The following is a 15557-nucleotide window of genomic DNA, read 5'->3' on the forward strand; positions in this document are numbered from 1 at the left end:
GGGACTCGATCCCAGGACCCTGAGATCATGACCTGAGCCGAAGGCAGCGGCTTAACCCACTGAGCCACCCAGGCGCCCTTTTTTTTAAGATTTTATTTATTTATTTGACAGACCAAGATTACAAGTAGGCAGAGAGGCAGGCAGAGAGGGAGGAGGAAGCAGACTCCCTGCTGAGCAGAGAGCCCAATGCGGGGCTCGATCCCAGAACCCTGAGATCATGACCTGAGCCGAAGGCAGTGGCTTAACCCACTGAGCCACCCAGGTGCCCCTGTTTGTAGTATTTCTACTTTATGAAACTGATTTCTTTTTTTTTGCAAGAGAGCTATTTGACCAATTTTTGTGACTGTTATGTGTATACTGGAGATGTGTAGGTATGTTCTCAGTTATCCATGTGTAAAGGTTGATTCATATCCAGAAAGTATAAAAAAAAAGTACCTTATCACTTGTTATCTAGGTCATTTATTTTTATTTATTTTTAAAGGTTTTATTTTTCAGTAATTTCTACATCCAACATGGGGGTTCATGGGGCTTGACCTCACAACCCCAAGATCAAGAGGCACGTGCTTCACTGACTGAGCCAGCCAGGCGTCCCGGCTTAGGTCATTTATATCCTTATTTATTTTCAGTTCACTTGATCTGTCTTATACCGTGTTCGTGTTAAATTCTGCCAGTGTATTTCTGTCTCCTTGAATTGCTTTATAAATGTGGCTGCTGTGCTGGTCAGTGCAGATATTCATAACTGTTACTCATTCATTGCAAATTGTGGCTTTTAGCGTTAAAAGTGTACTTCTTCACATTATTTTCAATTTCAGGATCACCGTCTCTACTGTGTGGTTTCCATTAACCTGATATACCTTGTCCATCCCATTACTTTTAACCTCTATGAATCACTTTGTTTTGCCTTTTATATCCAGCATAGTTGGGTCTTGCTTTTCGCGAGTCAAACTAAAAATCTTTTTCTTTTTTAAAAGGTGAGTTAAGCCCATTCCTATTTATTGTGATTGGATAAGTATTAATTCATATTATTTTGTAATTATGTTTCATCTGCTCTGCTTTTTCCCTGTGCAATCTTTATTTTGTGTGTGCTTTTAAATATACATATTTAGGAAGGTTTGCATTTTTGTTCCAGTGATTATCTTTTGGGCTCCTACCTTTTTGAAATGCCCATAGTTCCTTCTTTCTTTCTTTCTCTTTTTTTAGTAAAGATTTTATTTATTTATTTGTGGGAGAGAGAGTGAGAGCATGAGAGGGGAGAAGGTCAGAGGGAGAAGCAGACTCTCCTTAAAGCTGGGATCCTTATTGGGACTCAATCCAGAGACTCCAGAATCATGATCTGAGCTGAAGGCAGTTGCTTAACCAACTGAGCCACCCAGGTGCCCAGTTCCTTCTTTTATGACTTTTAAATTGTTCATTCCCATCTATTGGGTATACAGCAGTCAGGGAGTTTACTTTCCTCTTTCAAGATCTTTGATATTTTTATTTTTTATTTTATTTATTTATTTGACAGAGAGAGAGAGATCACAAGTAGGCAGAGAGGCAGGCAGAGAGGGTGGGGGGGGAAGCAGGCTCCCTGCTGAGCAGAGAGCCTGATGTGGGGCTCGATCCCAGGACCCTGAGATCATGACCTGAGCCGAAGGCAGAGGCTTAACCAACTGAGCCACCCAGGCCCGTGGATTTTGATGTTTTTAGATGCATTTTCTTCTACTTGTCGGAACAGTTAATCAGCCCTTTTACCGAAGCTTCCATCACTTGTTTGGATGAAGCCTGTCGTTTAGTAGATGCTCCAATAATGGTTATGGGTGTAGACTTTCCTGTTTCCATGTGTTTATAATTGTTCTTCTGTTGTCTTGACACCTTAAGCTCTGCTTGGCTGCATATAAAATCCGTGGCTTACATTTCCTTTGATTTTTTTTTTTTTTTTAAGTATGCCTTTGTTGTTGCTTACTTTGTATGTTGTTTTTGAAAAATCAGATTCTGGAGTCATTCTTTGGAACTTGTAAGGTGTTTGGTCTCTTGCTTGGACGCCTTGAGGGCTTTTTCCTTCATCCTGAAGTTTTTCTGGGCTCTGTCTCAGAGTGGAGAGCTTCGGGCAGTCTGGTCAGCAGCCCAGTGTGGCCCCTTTCAGCATAATACACCCCCAAATCTTATTTTATTTCCGTGAAGTTTTCTTGGCTTATATCATAAATATTAGTTTTATTCCATAGTTTTATTTTTCTTTTTGCGAGATTCAGATTTCTTCCTTGGGCTGACTTCCATTTCAGCCTCTTTCTGCTTTGCATTTCTTGCTATTGTTTTGTTGATTTATTTCTAATTTTTGGATTTCTGATGCAAGGTGTTTGTTACAGCGTACAAACTGGCTTGAGGAAATTTAATTCGGTTATAGTTTTCTTCTATCTCATGGTGGTGTTTTGGGGGACAATTTTTGTTTGCTGAGGAGTTTTTTTCGTATATTTTTGGTTTGTTTGTTTTCCTCTAGTACCTTGGTGTGGATCGATTTAGTTGCCATTCACACGTGTTCAGGGTCATTTACAAGATTCCGATTCAGCCGCACCCACTGCTTTTATCCAGCGATATTTACAGCCTCATCTCCACGAGTGTTAACTATTAACATAATTAGTTAATTAAATAATTAAATATATTAAATTGATTTGAAGTTTGGGTGTTCTCTGTATTCCGGTGATGATGAGTGTGTGTGTGTGTGTGTGTGTGTGTGTGTGTGTGGCTTCTGTCGGTCTTCACGTTGTTCCATATTTTTTATGGAGGGTATGAGGGCAGTTTTGGATAAAGGCAACTGCCCTTATCCTCAAGCCACCTGGAGGTCTAAAGTATTTTCTTTTTAACTCCTTTTGCCTGTTGAGTAGCGAATGGATTGTGTGTGTGTGGGGGGAGGGGCAGAATTCAGGAAACTTGTTCAGGGGAGAGTTACACGTGGTGTGACCGGGGCGGAAGCGGTGAGAAGTGGCCGGTTGGGATGTGGGTCCGAGATGGAGCTGAGAGCCGAGCCGAAGGACTGCGTGTGTGGGGTAAGAGAACGAGGCGTCGAGGAGGACCACAAGGGGTCAAGTGTACACTCGCCAACTCGCTGTCTTCAAGGGGGGGTGTGGGAGAGTGAGCTCTGCGCCTAAACCCTGCTGTTCTCTCTCAAGGTTTCAAGCCCAATGAAGGGAAACGAGGGGACGCTTGTGAAGGCGACAGTGGGGGACCCTTTGTCATGAAGGTAAGCATTGCTGGAGGCTAGGGGGGCCGGGAGGAGTAAGGAGGGACTGTTTTCAGGAATGGTTGCCTGACAGGGTACTGTTGCCATGCTGTGGACTTACCCTCTTGGAAACCCCATATTTCTTCCTCAGAGCCCCTTTAACAACCGCTGGTATCAAATGGGCATCGTCTCATGGGGTGAAGGCTGTGACAGGGATGGAAAATACGGCTTCTACACACACGTGTTCCGCCTGAAGAAGTGGATACAGAAGGTCATCGATCAGTCTGGAAGTTAGGGGGCTGTTCACTACAAAATCATAGAAACCAATCCAGCAGGATTATTTTTGTGGTTTGTTCCTGAAGCTGTATAGTTCCAATAAAAGTGGCTGTCAACAAGCCTCCAAGTTCCCAGTGCTGTTCGTGGGCAGGTCAGAAAGAGCCAGCATTGACTGGACGAACAGGACTTAGCGAGTCCACCACTCCTAGAATCGGCAGGGGGGGGGGGTGGCAGGGAGGGCAGGGGACAGGGAAGTGGCAGCCTGAGGGGCTGAGCCCCGAAATGCTCCAGACTCAGGGCCCTCATGGGTTCCCTCATTTAATGCTCAGAAGAGGTTGGCGAGGAGATAGACTTGAAGTATCTTGTCCAAGGTCACCAGCTGGGAAGGGTTAAAGTTGGACTTGAAACGGAAGATACTGGGCTTTCAGTCACTCTGCTATTGGGGCGGTAAGGTGCTCATCCCAGGAACAGAGCGAGGCAGGGGGAACAGACCAGCGCAAGAAGGGTAAGGAGGCACATCTTTATCTCTGACTTCCCTAGTAAGTCCCTACATCCTTCCGAATACCATTAAAATGACATCAGATTTAACGCCCCCCAAAGGCTAAGTATTTTAAGTGGCTTCATCTGGGAGTACTGTGGGATAGGGTGGTTAGGAGTATGGGTCCGAGTCAGACTGCCCGGCTTCATATCCTGGCTACTCCCTTAAAAGGGAGAACCATGGATGAGTCAATGATTTCCAGGAGTCTGTTTCCTCCCGTAGAAGGTATGAGGACATTCTTACCTAATACGGGTGTGAGGATGAAATTAGGTTATTTGCAGCGTGCACTTAGCAGAAAGCGCAGGGCCCAGTACGTGGTCCGCAAGTCCTCGCTGCTCTCATTCCCACTCCTGCCTGGCGCTGGCAGAGCTCCTCTGCCACCCCCTCCTCTCGGCCCTACAAGGAGCTCGTCAGTGTGGTGGCTGCTTCCTGGAATTCCCACTCCCATAGTAGTTACAGACTTGGGCAACTGGCATTTCTAAGAAATGGGCCTCTGCAGCTGCCCAGTCACAGCATGTTCTCCAACGTCACTGCTGGCAGAGTCACCGGTCGAGGCTGGAGCGCGGCTCTGACACACACTGCCCTTCCACGGAGTGCCACAGACTTGCCAGACTTGCCCCGTGGCCTGCTGCCTCTTCCATCCGGGGCATTTGTGACTTGGGAGCTGGACACCGCAGCTGGCAGGTGGACCACTGGATGATTGTCTGGAGGACCGCGTCCAAGTTCTGTTCCTGAGCTTGGGAGTGAGGTGGCGGAAGAGCCCGGACGATGCCATGGTTACCGTGCTTGGCCTCAGGTCTTCAGCTACGATCTTAAAACTTCATGGTGTGAAGTGGGAAAGGACCAAAGGTAGGCACTTGTACCCACTTCCCTCCCCTGTGTTTTCCCTTCCCTTTTTTCAGTCCATCAAGGAACAGAGAATTAGGACGGAGTTCCTTGTCCTCGTTATTTGGTTCTGGCCAACCCGGAAGCTGGGTAAAAACGGGGAGTTCAGTGAGTTTGCAGGACCTTGGCAGCCCAGAGCTTTCACCAGAGCGGGGAAAGGGATTAAGACTTAGAACATCCCAGCTCTGCTTTTGAAACAAGGGCACGCATTCTCAAGGCTGCTTCCCTCCAACACAGCTGTAAGCCCTGCAAATTCCAGACCTGAGCACAGCCACTCCTTCCAAGTGCATCATCCTAGTCTGGCAGCAGCGAGCGAACCCTCCGTCTTCCTTCCAGGGAGGCCTACTCCTGCATTCCCGCTACAAGGGAGTGGAGGTGTGATTTCGGGCAGCACAGGGGAAGGGGGCACCTGAAAGCCTCGACTAGAATCAACAGAGCACTCGCTTTCGGTCTACCTTCCATTGCTTGAGCTCCAGCTGGGTAGAATATCACCTAGAAGAATTCCTTGACCCTCCTGGCTGCCCAGGAGGTCTGCCGTCTGAATCCAGAGCTTCTAAGTACTAATGAGCTTTTCTGACTGTGGAGGGAGACCCTGGCGGATTTATTCTGGAGGGGACTCCTCTGCTTGCTTTCCAGTCCTCATTCAGCCTGAGCGGGAAGCAACTGTGGGTCTAGCCTCAGGCCCCGAAAACCAGGCGGGAAGCCCCTGAGCACCCCATCCTCCTTCAGTCAGAACCCGAGGCCGGTCCCCATGTGGAAAGCACTACAGCCGGCCTGTCCTGGGCCCTAGCTCGCGTGCTAAGTGGCAGAAAGCGTGAGAGCTCCCTGGCGCCACGGGGCTGGTGGGAGGGAAGTTACGCCCAGAAGCTCAGAATGCACAGCAAAGGGACTGTTCCGTCCCTCGGGAGCCGCCTCCTGTTTTGAGGGAGGAGAAGCACGAGTCTGTGCACCCCAGCAAGGCGCTGCTCCTCGGGGGGGACCTTCTCCGCTTTCGCTGGCTGGCTAGCTGGTCCCAAGGACACATGACAGAAAAAGCTGCCCAGGTACGGAGCATCTTGGGAGACCGTTCTAGTTAATGCAAACTTTATTTATAAAAGACTCTTAAATTAGTTGTATCATGCCATGCGTTCATACAGAATACAGCGACCCTTCCGGGCTACGGGCAGAAGAGCTCACAAACTCCAAGGAAAACTATTAAAGAGTTTCTAAGAGTGAAAAGCTAGGAAAGATCAGGACAACTTTACAAATGAGCAGTTAAAAATAAAAGACAAAGGCTGTGGAGACTAGTCGGAGCCGAGAGGAGGGCAGCTGTTTACAAGTCTGTACACTAAACTACGACATGGACAGTCGGCTAGAGGCAGGGCGTGGGCGGAGAAGCAGAGTGTGGACAGAGGCCCGCGCCCCGGCCGCCCCTCCTGGCCCGCACGGGGACGCGTCCTGCCAGTCCGAGTGCCGGGCCCGCCGAGCCCCTGCCACGAGGGGGACGCCGAGTTTAGTGACCTAGAGCTGCGGGGCGCGGGGCGGGGGCAGCTTCACTTGCGACTGCTCTTTATTCTCTCCAGTCTCTTTTTCAAGTCATCAATGTTCGCTGTGGAGGACGAGGACGTGGTCATGGTTCCTGAAGAGTGGGTCTGGTTAGAATCCAGGTCCGAGTGTTGGTGCTGCTCCCGGGACTCCCGGAGCTGAGAGAGTTTGCTGTGCAGCATGTCCGTGGAAGAGGCGACAGGGGGGACTGCTGGTTTGGAGAGCAGGGAGGTCAGCGGGGGCCGCTCATCTTGCTGCGGAGAGAAGGAGACCCAGGTCAGCCCGCAGCTCGGGAAGAGAGGCCAGGCCCTGCCCCACGCGGAGGGAAGGAGCGCACCTTTGTGTTGTCCAGGCCACAACGCTGGCGGAGGATCTTGAGCCTTTCCAGGTAGACAGACGGTCCCACCTCCTCTCCGTTTGTGTTGCCTATGGAGGACACCGTGCTCGTGGGAGCGGGCATACACGTGACCTCCGTCTGCGGGGAGATGCCTGCAGAGGAAACGGGGTAAGGCCGCCGAATGCACGCACGTCCCACTCCCAGACCGCCCCGGGTCATCTGTCGCCACAGGGAACGATTTGGAACAGTTTACACCACTGTGAAGACCCAGATATCCACAAGAGTCGCATCTGGAGCTGGTGATAAACGGGCTCTGGAATGTAGGAGACAAGCTGAGCGAGAACTTCAAGAAACAACGGAGCAGAGCAGAGCGAAAGCTGCGCCCTCCGCCCGCATCCTGGGACCCGAGGGGGCTGCAAGCCATCATCCCACCGCTGGCCTGGGCCAGCCGAAAGCTCAGGCTGCTCCCGAGGCTACTGTGCCTGGCTGAAGAACCGCTGGCCTTGAAATGCTGGCCGTAATTAGACTAGGTCTGGACTAGGTGACGCACAGGGGAGTGCTTATTCAAACCGGGGAAGACCACAGGGAGCTTGAGGCGACAGCGTGTTCAGGGGGCAAAGGCGGAAACACAGATGTCCAACACACACCCCAAAGAGGGACAGGAATGGGCGCATCTGTCACCCTCAGCATGGAGAACAATATTCTTGCAGGAGAGGGGAAAAACCAGAAAAATCTATCACAGTTCTTAAATTTCTGAGAAGGAACAATCACAAAATGTAGGCATTTAAAACACCCAATTTGGTATCAGAGAGAACACTTATATAAGCCAAAAAGAGCAGGTCTTAGGGTAAGTTGAAAAGTAGCACCAAAGGTTACTGTCTAGGAAAAAAAGGAATCCTTAACGTAAACATGCGGAGGATGTGCTGATCGGAGGCCAGTGACCGAGGAAGGACGTGAGAGCCAGTAGCGAGGGGCGCTGTCCGAACACTGTCCACACGGAGCCACTCCGTTATCAGTGGGGTCACATGCTCGGGCTGCCTGTGTGCTGTGTAGGCCCCGAGCACCAATCTAATGTTGGCTGTCACCAGAAAGGCCTTTGGAAGTGAAAAAAGGGGGCCCCACTCGATCAAGCAAACCATGCTATGTCCGCTTACTGCCTCTGACCTGCCACAGTCTACACTGAACAGTGTAGTGTTCGTTAGGTGCGTTGTTCTGTGTCTGTCTCTGCCCTTGTGGAATTTAAACTCTAGCAGAGGTTTCTGTCGTCTGCTGCCTGGCCCATGGGAGGCACTCAGCAGGCACTGCCGAATGACAGGAGTGAAAGCTCATCCATCCCCATGTCAGGCTGAAACCTTACTCCCTCCACAGTGAAAATGCCTATGTGTGCAAATTCCTGTTTACAGGAGCTAGAGCCAGAGAGAAGACCCTGGAGGTGTCAGTTACAGAAAGCAGCTGTCAAGAGCCTTAAAAGAAAGACCCCTGTTCACTGTGCAGAATAGAGCATGCATATCTGTTCCACATTTCCTTTTCTGTGAGTTCCCCGAACCTTCTACTCTTACAATCTCGGATTTGTTTGCCTATAAAACCATGTTTCCTGGGCGCCTGGGTGGCTCAGTTGGTTGGGCATCTGCCTTCGGCTCAGGTCATGATCCCGGAGTCCTGGAATCAAGTCCCGCATCGGGCTCCCAGCTCCATGGGGAGTCTGCTTCCCTCTCTGACCTTCTCCCCTCTCATGCTCTCTCTCACGGTCTCTCTCTCAAATAAATAAAATCTTAAAAAACAAAAACAAAACCAAAAAACCATGTTTCCTTTGTGGTTTTCAGGTTCTAGTCATGTTGCCTCTCACTGTGTATCTTGCTGGGCTGAAGCTTCAGTTGGGTTCTTCAATTATTTTTAACACCTGAAATTATGCCTCTCCAAGACCTTAAGAGTCTTTTCCTTGAAGTGTGACAAGCAGAATGTCTGCGTATGGACGGCATGCTACATATGGACACTCTATATGCTTGATCCAAGGGATGGGAGTAGGCTGTGAATTTTTAAGAAAGGTCTCCTGAGACAGTGGCTTCTGAACAAAGATCTGAGGGAAGAGAGTGAGCTAGTTTCAAGGCTATCTTGGGCAAGAGCAAGCTACATGTCAGAAATAGCTGGGGCAAAGGCCCCCAGCAGGTGTGGGTCTGGTGCGTTCCAGAACAGCAGGGAGGCTGTGGGGGCTGGGGTCGAACAGGAGTCAGTGTGAATAGAAGAGATGTGTGGCTCTAGAGCTGACAGGGGGCCTTACAATGTCGGACCCTGTAGATCTCTGTGAGGCCGTCTGCTCTTACTGAGAAAGGGAGAGCCTTTGCAGAATGAGAGGCGCTGTTTCGATGCTATGTGTGCAAACGATGACGGGAAGGCCGCACTGGAAGCAGGTCAGCTGGGAGAACAGGCCAGACACCAGTGAGAGGTGAGCACACTCACACCGGAGCAGGGGCAGTGAAGGTCCTGGGAAGTGGGTTAGAAATCCGCACGCAGGGTTTGCAGGCAGAACCGAAAGGACTTCGACAGAGGGAAGGGCACGACTCAAAGGCTTTGGGCCTAAGCAAACTAGAAGGACCAAGCTGCCATCATCCGAGATGGAGAAGAAAGTTAACGGAGCAGGTTTCGGAGGACTATCTGGAACTGAGATTGTGACACGCTGAGTCAACCATGTCTACTGGAGACTCACGTGGAGGCACTGCGTAGGATGTATGTGTTGGGATCAGGAAGGTTTGAGCTGGACCCTAGACAACCCTGAGCCTCGCTGGCATGTAAATGGAATCTCAAGCGATGAGAATACACGAGTTAGTTAAGGGAGTGAGAGTAAGAAGGAAGAGACGGTACGGACTGAAGCCTCGAGAACGCCAAGATGAAGAATTCAGGGAGAGGAAGAATCAGAGGCCAAGAAGCAAGAGGCCAGGAAAGGCAGGCTCGAGGAGACCGAGAGAGCACGGACACCCGGAGGTGCAGGGAAGAGACGGTTTCAAGGGCAGGGAGCTCTGCCCCTGCAGAACACTGCTGATGGGCCAAGTCAGGTGACCGTGTTGGCCACTGCAGCAGTGTGGATGTCACTGGTGACCATCAGGGACTGAGGAGCACAGATGTAAGTTAAAGCCAATCAAAACCTCCAGTTCCTGGGCTGGAGCTACTCTGAGCTCACGCGTGCGGCCGCGGGACACAGCGCACCTGCAGATGCGGGCAGACGGCCTTTGCCCTCCCTCTCCATCTCAATCACCCGGAGGCCTCTCTCGACATAGCTCTGGAAGAACTGGGAGGAATTTTTCAGAAACGGTTCAATGTCAGCATCTGAATACTTCTTCTTATATTCGTATAACTCCGCCAGGCCCTGGTTATCAAGAAAAAGGAAGAGGGGGCGGACGTTAGTCAGTGGCCCGTCCCGTCAAGCAGGCGCCCATTTGGCTCATCCTTCGCCTCTCACCTCTTTCGTGTTCTCCTTAGAGCCGATCTTCTTAAAAATCTCAGCCAAGAAGTCATTCACTTTGGCCTTTGATGATTTTTCATCCTGCAAATGGAAGACACAAAGGACTGGCTACACTTGAGTTATTAATTAGGAACCCACGACTGATAAGACCTGAGAGTTCTCACAACCCAGACCTTACTGGTATGTTCCTGCGGTTAACAGAAGCACCAGTGTGCGTGCCAGAAAACCCCTACTTTCCGGGACACTGAACGCCTCCAGGTGCAGGTTTTTAGCTAAACTTGATGAGGAAGGACCTGGCCCACTGCTTCCTAAGTAGAGCTCGCCGTGGATTTATCCGGCACCCTGTGGTTGTGTGGCGACCACACGGTTCTCTCTCGTTCAGATAAGGAAACTTCCAGGTGGAAATGCTCACAGCACGGCGCTGTAGCCAGTCCCCGCGCCTTCACACTTGACCCTCAGCAAGGCGGGTTCCAGCACTCACATCTCCGACAAGATCGCCACCCTCAGCCTTCGGGGTCAGGCCGCTTACTATTCGAGACGCTCCCTTCTCTGTCTCCTTCTCGGATTTGCTCCCCGTCTGGTCCATGCTGTGCTTCATCATCCGGCAGAGATGCGCCTCCAGCTCAGACTCGTTCTTGTTGTCGATCATCGTTAGATGGTCTAGGATCTGAGGGAGATGTGCCCGTTCAGATGGCAATGCCATATCCAGAACATTCTCCTCAAGCTCCTTCAGGGGCCAGCTGCTGTGCTCACTTACCTTGGGTCCTTTCAATTTGCATAAAGTGTGGAGCAGCGTCTTTAGGGTCCGTATGGGAAATTCGCTTTTGCATTGCTTCAGTTTCTCTTTGGGAAAGACCTTCATGAAAATGTGTATGTCCAGGAGAATTCTGTCCAGATTAATGCTGTTGATGGTATCAGGCAAGAGTCGAACCATTCTCCAGAGACACTATTGAAAAAAGAAACAAAAAAGAGGAGTGGCGGAAGAATGAAGATAATTCCTGCCACCGCCTGCTCTGGGCTCTGGGGTCACTGTGGAAAGACGGTTAGTGTGTGACGAGCCACCCATGTCATCATCCCCACGCCTCCTTCCCACTTCTTGGAGATGGGCCTTAAACAGAGAGAAGAGGTGGAGAACTGGCGTGGGATCCGAGAGGAGAGCAGTTCACACAGCTTAACCTACTCTCACCCAAGGAAACAAACTCTGTTACAGTGTAGTAACAGGATTTATGGTGCAGAAATGTTCACGTGGGGTCTCCCATCGAAGAAACCGAATACTACAGAGCTATACATATCTGTTTCCCTGGAAGGTATAAAATTTGTCCCAGCAAACTCACTGCCATTTGTTTCTAGGACAAACGGTCTCTCCCTTTCCACTGTTTGAGGCCAAGAACTGTTCAGGCCTGAGCTTGGGGTATAAATTGGAGACCAGGTATGTTTTTCAGGTATGCCCTGGTCAATTTTTTTTTTTTTTAAAGATTTTATTTATTTATTTGACAGAAATCACAAGTAGGCAGAGAGGCAGGCAGAGAGAGAAAGAGAGCAGGAAGTAGGCTCCCCGCTGAGCAGAGAGCCCGATGCGGGGCTTGATCCCAGAACTCTGGGATCATGACCTGAGCCGAAGGCAGAGGCTTTAACCCACTGAGCCACCCAGGCGCCCCTGCCCAGTCAATTTTTTATGTTTTTCCTTTTTTGAAGATTTTGTTTGTTTGACAGAGATAGCGAGAGAGGGAACACAAGCAGGGTGAGGAGAGCGAGAGGGAGAAGCAGGCTCTCTGCTGAGCAGGGAGCCCGATGCGGGACTTGATCCCAGGATGCTGCGATGGGATCATGACCTGATCTGAAGGCAGACGCCCAATGACTGAGCCACCCAGGCGCCCCTGTCTCACTTTCAACTTCCCTTTCCCCAACACTTTAACAAAGTATTGCATCTCTGAAATATAAGAGATCAAATTATTTCCACTTTACCTTCATAACAAGCTCTGAGAATTTGGGAGAACTGGCTGTTGCTAGCAGGCTGTCTTGGAGCAAAACAAGGAGGGCACTAAAAAAAAAAAAAATCCCAACATGCTAGCATTAATAGGTTTCAAACATTCATTCCTATTAAAATCAGTAACTGAAAGACCAAGTGGAAACTGTATCCATCTAATAAATTGAGAACTCGTCAACCAGGACTGTCTCTGATTATCTGGCATTCAGCTGTGAAGAAAATAAATGTCGACCCTTTAAGCTTCCTTAGTTACCACCTGATAAATGGTAAAGCTCCTCACTCTACTTTTCGTTTTCACTGGTAGCTGAGAGAGAAATGCCTGCAATGTACATGAAAGAGGGAGGTAACCAACAAACACTACAGTCCTATTCTAGAAAACTCACTCTGCTGGCTGGCTTCCTGAGTTGTTACTCATTTTAATGCTGTCTCAGGTTGGAATACTTTCGGTTCATGAGGAAGAGAAGAGTAATAAATCAACATAACTAGGCAAACCTAAAGTTATAATTGGTCTAGTGACTGGCTTCCATGGGTAGACCAAAGAGAGGCTGTTCCAGGCTCTAGGGGTGAGATTATAGTTATACCTCAGGATGTTGGTCTGGTCTGACTTCTCCAGCACCTTCACCACCAAGAGGTTCACAGAGCGGATCACTTGCTGTCCTTCCTCTAGATCTTCAATTCGAGAGTCCAGCATTAAGGTGATGAGGCCGTGCATCAGGTCTTTCAGGACGCCGGTGGAGGCCTCCCGGGCGAGGCTCTCTATCTGAAACAGCTATCCAATCATACTTCCATTAGAGGTACAAAACCCAGTGTTATACAGCAAGGAAGACAAATATGGATGGCATGTTCTAGTAAACAATTTTACTGTATTAAAAAAATTCGAGTATGAGGGGAAAAAAAAAATCACCAGACTCCCTCAAACCTCCAGAAATAGCCAAAATTAACCAGACTGCCTTCTTCTTTCATGTTACAGAAGTACTTTTAGGGTGAGCAATTATCTGTGAAATGCAGCCAGGGCCTACCATGCCTGATGAAGACACAGCAGGAAGCGGAATTCTAGGTAATACGTATCCCAACAATAAGGCCAACTAGTCAGTAGACCAAGTAAAACCCATAGGTGACACAGGACTCACTGGAACTATGCTGACTCATGCTCTAGAGCCTAGGCAGGATGAGACACTGAAGGGAAGCTCACATTCTACAGAGGCGGCCTTACCGAAATCATGTTGCCAATGATACAGCTATACAGCTTGATGATCTCATCTTTCTCCAATTTCTCATCTGCCATATGTGTGTTGTAGATGAGTCTTAGTTGCATGAACGTGGCTATCAGAAACTGATCAATATGGCCAGACATAGCTTCAGCTTTGTCTTCCTGTCTTAGGACCTCATCGATCTGGTAACAAAACCCCCAAGATATAGTCACCAAGCATTATACTTCTAAGTACCAGGAAAATGCTACAAGGATGTATCTGTAATATTTATTTGCAAAGCACTTATAATTATCTTAGCTTGAAAAAAATCCAGTCACTTTACATAGTCCTTAGGGATTCAAACATTCAACACACGTTTACTGAGCAAGATACTGTTAGAATTAGTCACAGATCCTTTTTGAAAAGGTTCACTATCTAGATCAGGGAATCTGTATGTTTAAATACCCATTATATCCCATTTGATCACCCAACAGTTCTGAGTAGTAGTAAGGTAAGTAAGATTTCCATTTATCAGATGAGTGAAGTGAGACTCAAGAAGATCGGACTACTTAGTCCAAATTCAAAACTCAGGTTTCCCACATCCTGATCTGGTGTTCTTTTTGGTTCAGGGCATTGGCTGTCACTAATGGTAAAATGTACTACTATGGGAAAACATGTATTTCCTATCCACTACTGTGAAAAGATCTGCGTTATTTATGTAATCATAAAAATATGATTGTCCCCCGTGTAATAGGACAAGCATGCCAATCTTCAATGACCATCCTCTCATGCAGGGCTATCCTGTTACACAATTCCACGGAGCACCATTTACAAAGACTGCAGTGTGAACAGTGCCCCCTGGTGTTCTAGAAGCTCATGGTCCTACTTTCATTTAGATTTATGCAGTTAGATATCCCATACACACAAACAATTTTATATAAACGAGGCTCTTTAACAATGCTGCTTCAACACAGACACCATACAGAAATACTCTTTTTTTTTCAGGGAGAAGCTTACTCTTTTCCCCAAGATAATTAACAGTAACGCCTGGTCAGCATCTTTCACATTCACAGAAGCATGACCATACATGCAGACATAAATGGGATCAAGGTTTAGGGTGCTGTTTATTCTACCAGAGGATTATAGTCCATACACAAATCTGCATCTGGCTTTTCTAGTTCAACAGAAAATTATGAAAATCCCCAAAGGCCACAAGAACAGCTCTAGTTAAAAAAAAAAAAAAAAAAAAAAAAAAAGCTCTATTTTTTAAAGGCTGCTTAACAGTCCACATATGCATGTAGCAAAATTTGCTTAATCATTCTCTTACTGATAAACATTCAGTATGTTTCCAGTTTGGTTATTTTGTTTCCTATAGATAATGTTACAATTAACACGTCTGTGTATATACAGTATCCTAACTTACTTGTGTTTTTATTTCTAACTTCTGAATCTGAAGAATACATTTTATTTATTTATTTATTTATTTAATTATTATTATTATTTTTTTAGATTTTACTTATTTGACAGAGAGAGATCACAAGTAGGCAGAGAGGCAGGCAGAGAGAGACAGAGGAGGAAGCAGGCTCCCTGCTGAGCAGAGAGCCCGATGTGGGACTTGATCCCAGGACCCTGAGATCATGACCTGAGCCGAAGGCAGCGGCTTAACCCACTGAGCCACCCAGGCGCCCTGAAGAATACATTTTAAATGGCATATAGATATTACTGTATTGTTTTCTTTAAAAAAGGCACTAACATTTAATTCACATTTCTACATTTAATATATGAGTACTGTTTTTCTAGAATTTTGATCAGCTGTGTGTTCTCCTTTTAGTTTTTGTCACTCTGATGGCAAAAAATGCTATCTTATTATTATGTTAATTTGCATTTTGTGCCAGAGGAGGGCCTGGACCTCTTTTCACGTGTTTACTGGCTTGCTGTTTGGAATCTTCTGTAATTGCCTTATTCACATCCTTTGGTAATTTTTCTGTTGGGTTCCTCATGTAGTTATTAATCCTTTATTAGTCATATGGGTTGCAAATATATCCCACAAGATACCACTTATTTATTGACAGTATATGATAAATTTCTCTAGATTAAAATCTTTAAATTTTTTATGATCAAATGTCTTGTTCTGTTCTGGGTTTCCTGACTTTTTTTTTTTTTTTTT

At 47.7% G+C, this 15557-nt stretch overlaps 2 protein-coding genes across 5 annotated transcripts in view; one reads left to right on the top strand and one right to left on the bottom strand.

The window, feature by feature from the left end:
• Nucleotides 1–3593, top strand: part of LOC132008217 (prothrombin) — a 15135-nt gene extending 11542 nt beyond the window's left edge. Inside the window, exons 13-14 of the mRNA XM_059386656.1 lie at nt 3147–3217; nt 3348–3593. Of these exons, the coding sequence (XP_059242639.1) occupies nt 3147–3217; nt 3348–3491 (215 nt within the window). The 3' untranslated portion in view covers nt 3492–3593. The remainder of the gene's footprint in view (nt 1–3146; nt 3218–3347) is intronic.
• Nucleotides 3594–5961: 2368 nt separating this feature from the next.
• LOC132008254 (cytoskeleton-associated protein 5) overlaps nt 5962–15557 on the bottom strand; it is a 106848-nt gene continuing 97252 nt past the window's right edge. For all 4 annotated transcript variants that reach the window (XM_059386784.1, XM_059386781.1, XM_059386783.1 and 1 more), the window contains 9 exons: nt 13414–13593; nt 12782–12969; nt 12179–12254; nt 10971–11159; nt 10743–10880; nt 10211–10294; nt 9958–10117; nt 6757–6908; nt 5962–6673 (listed from right to left, as the gene is read on the bottom strand). In XM_059386784.1, coding sequence (XP_059242767.1) covers nt 6428–6673; nt 6757–6908; nt 9958–10117; nt 10211–10294; nt 10743–10880; nt 10971–11159; nt 12179–12254; nt 12782–12969; nt 13414–13593 — 1413 coding nt within the window. In that variant the 3' untranslated portion in view covers nt 5962–6427. The remainder of the gene's footprint in view (nt 6674–6756; nt 6909–9957; nt 10118–10210; nt 10295–10742; nt 10881–10970; nt 11160–12178; nt 12255–12781; nt 12970–13413; nt 13594–15557) is intronic.

Source organism: Mustela nigripes, unplaced genomic scaffold, assembly GCF_022355385.1.
Source record: "Mustela nigripes isolate SB6536 unplaced genomic scaffold, MUSNIG.SB6536 HiC_scaffold_76, whole genome shotgun sequence".
NCBI classification, from domain to species: Eukaryota; Metazoa; Chordata; class Mammalia; order Carnivora; family Mustelidae; genus Mustela; species Mustela nigripes.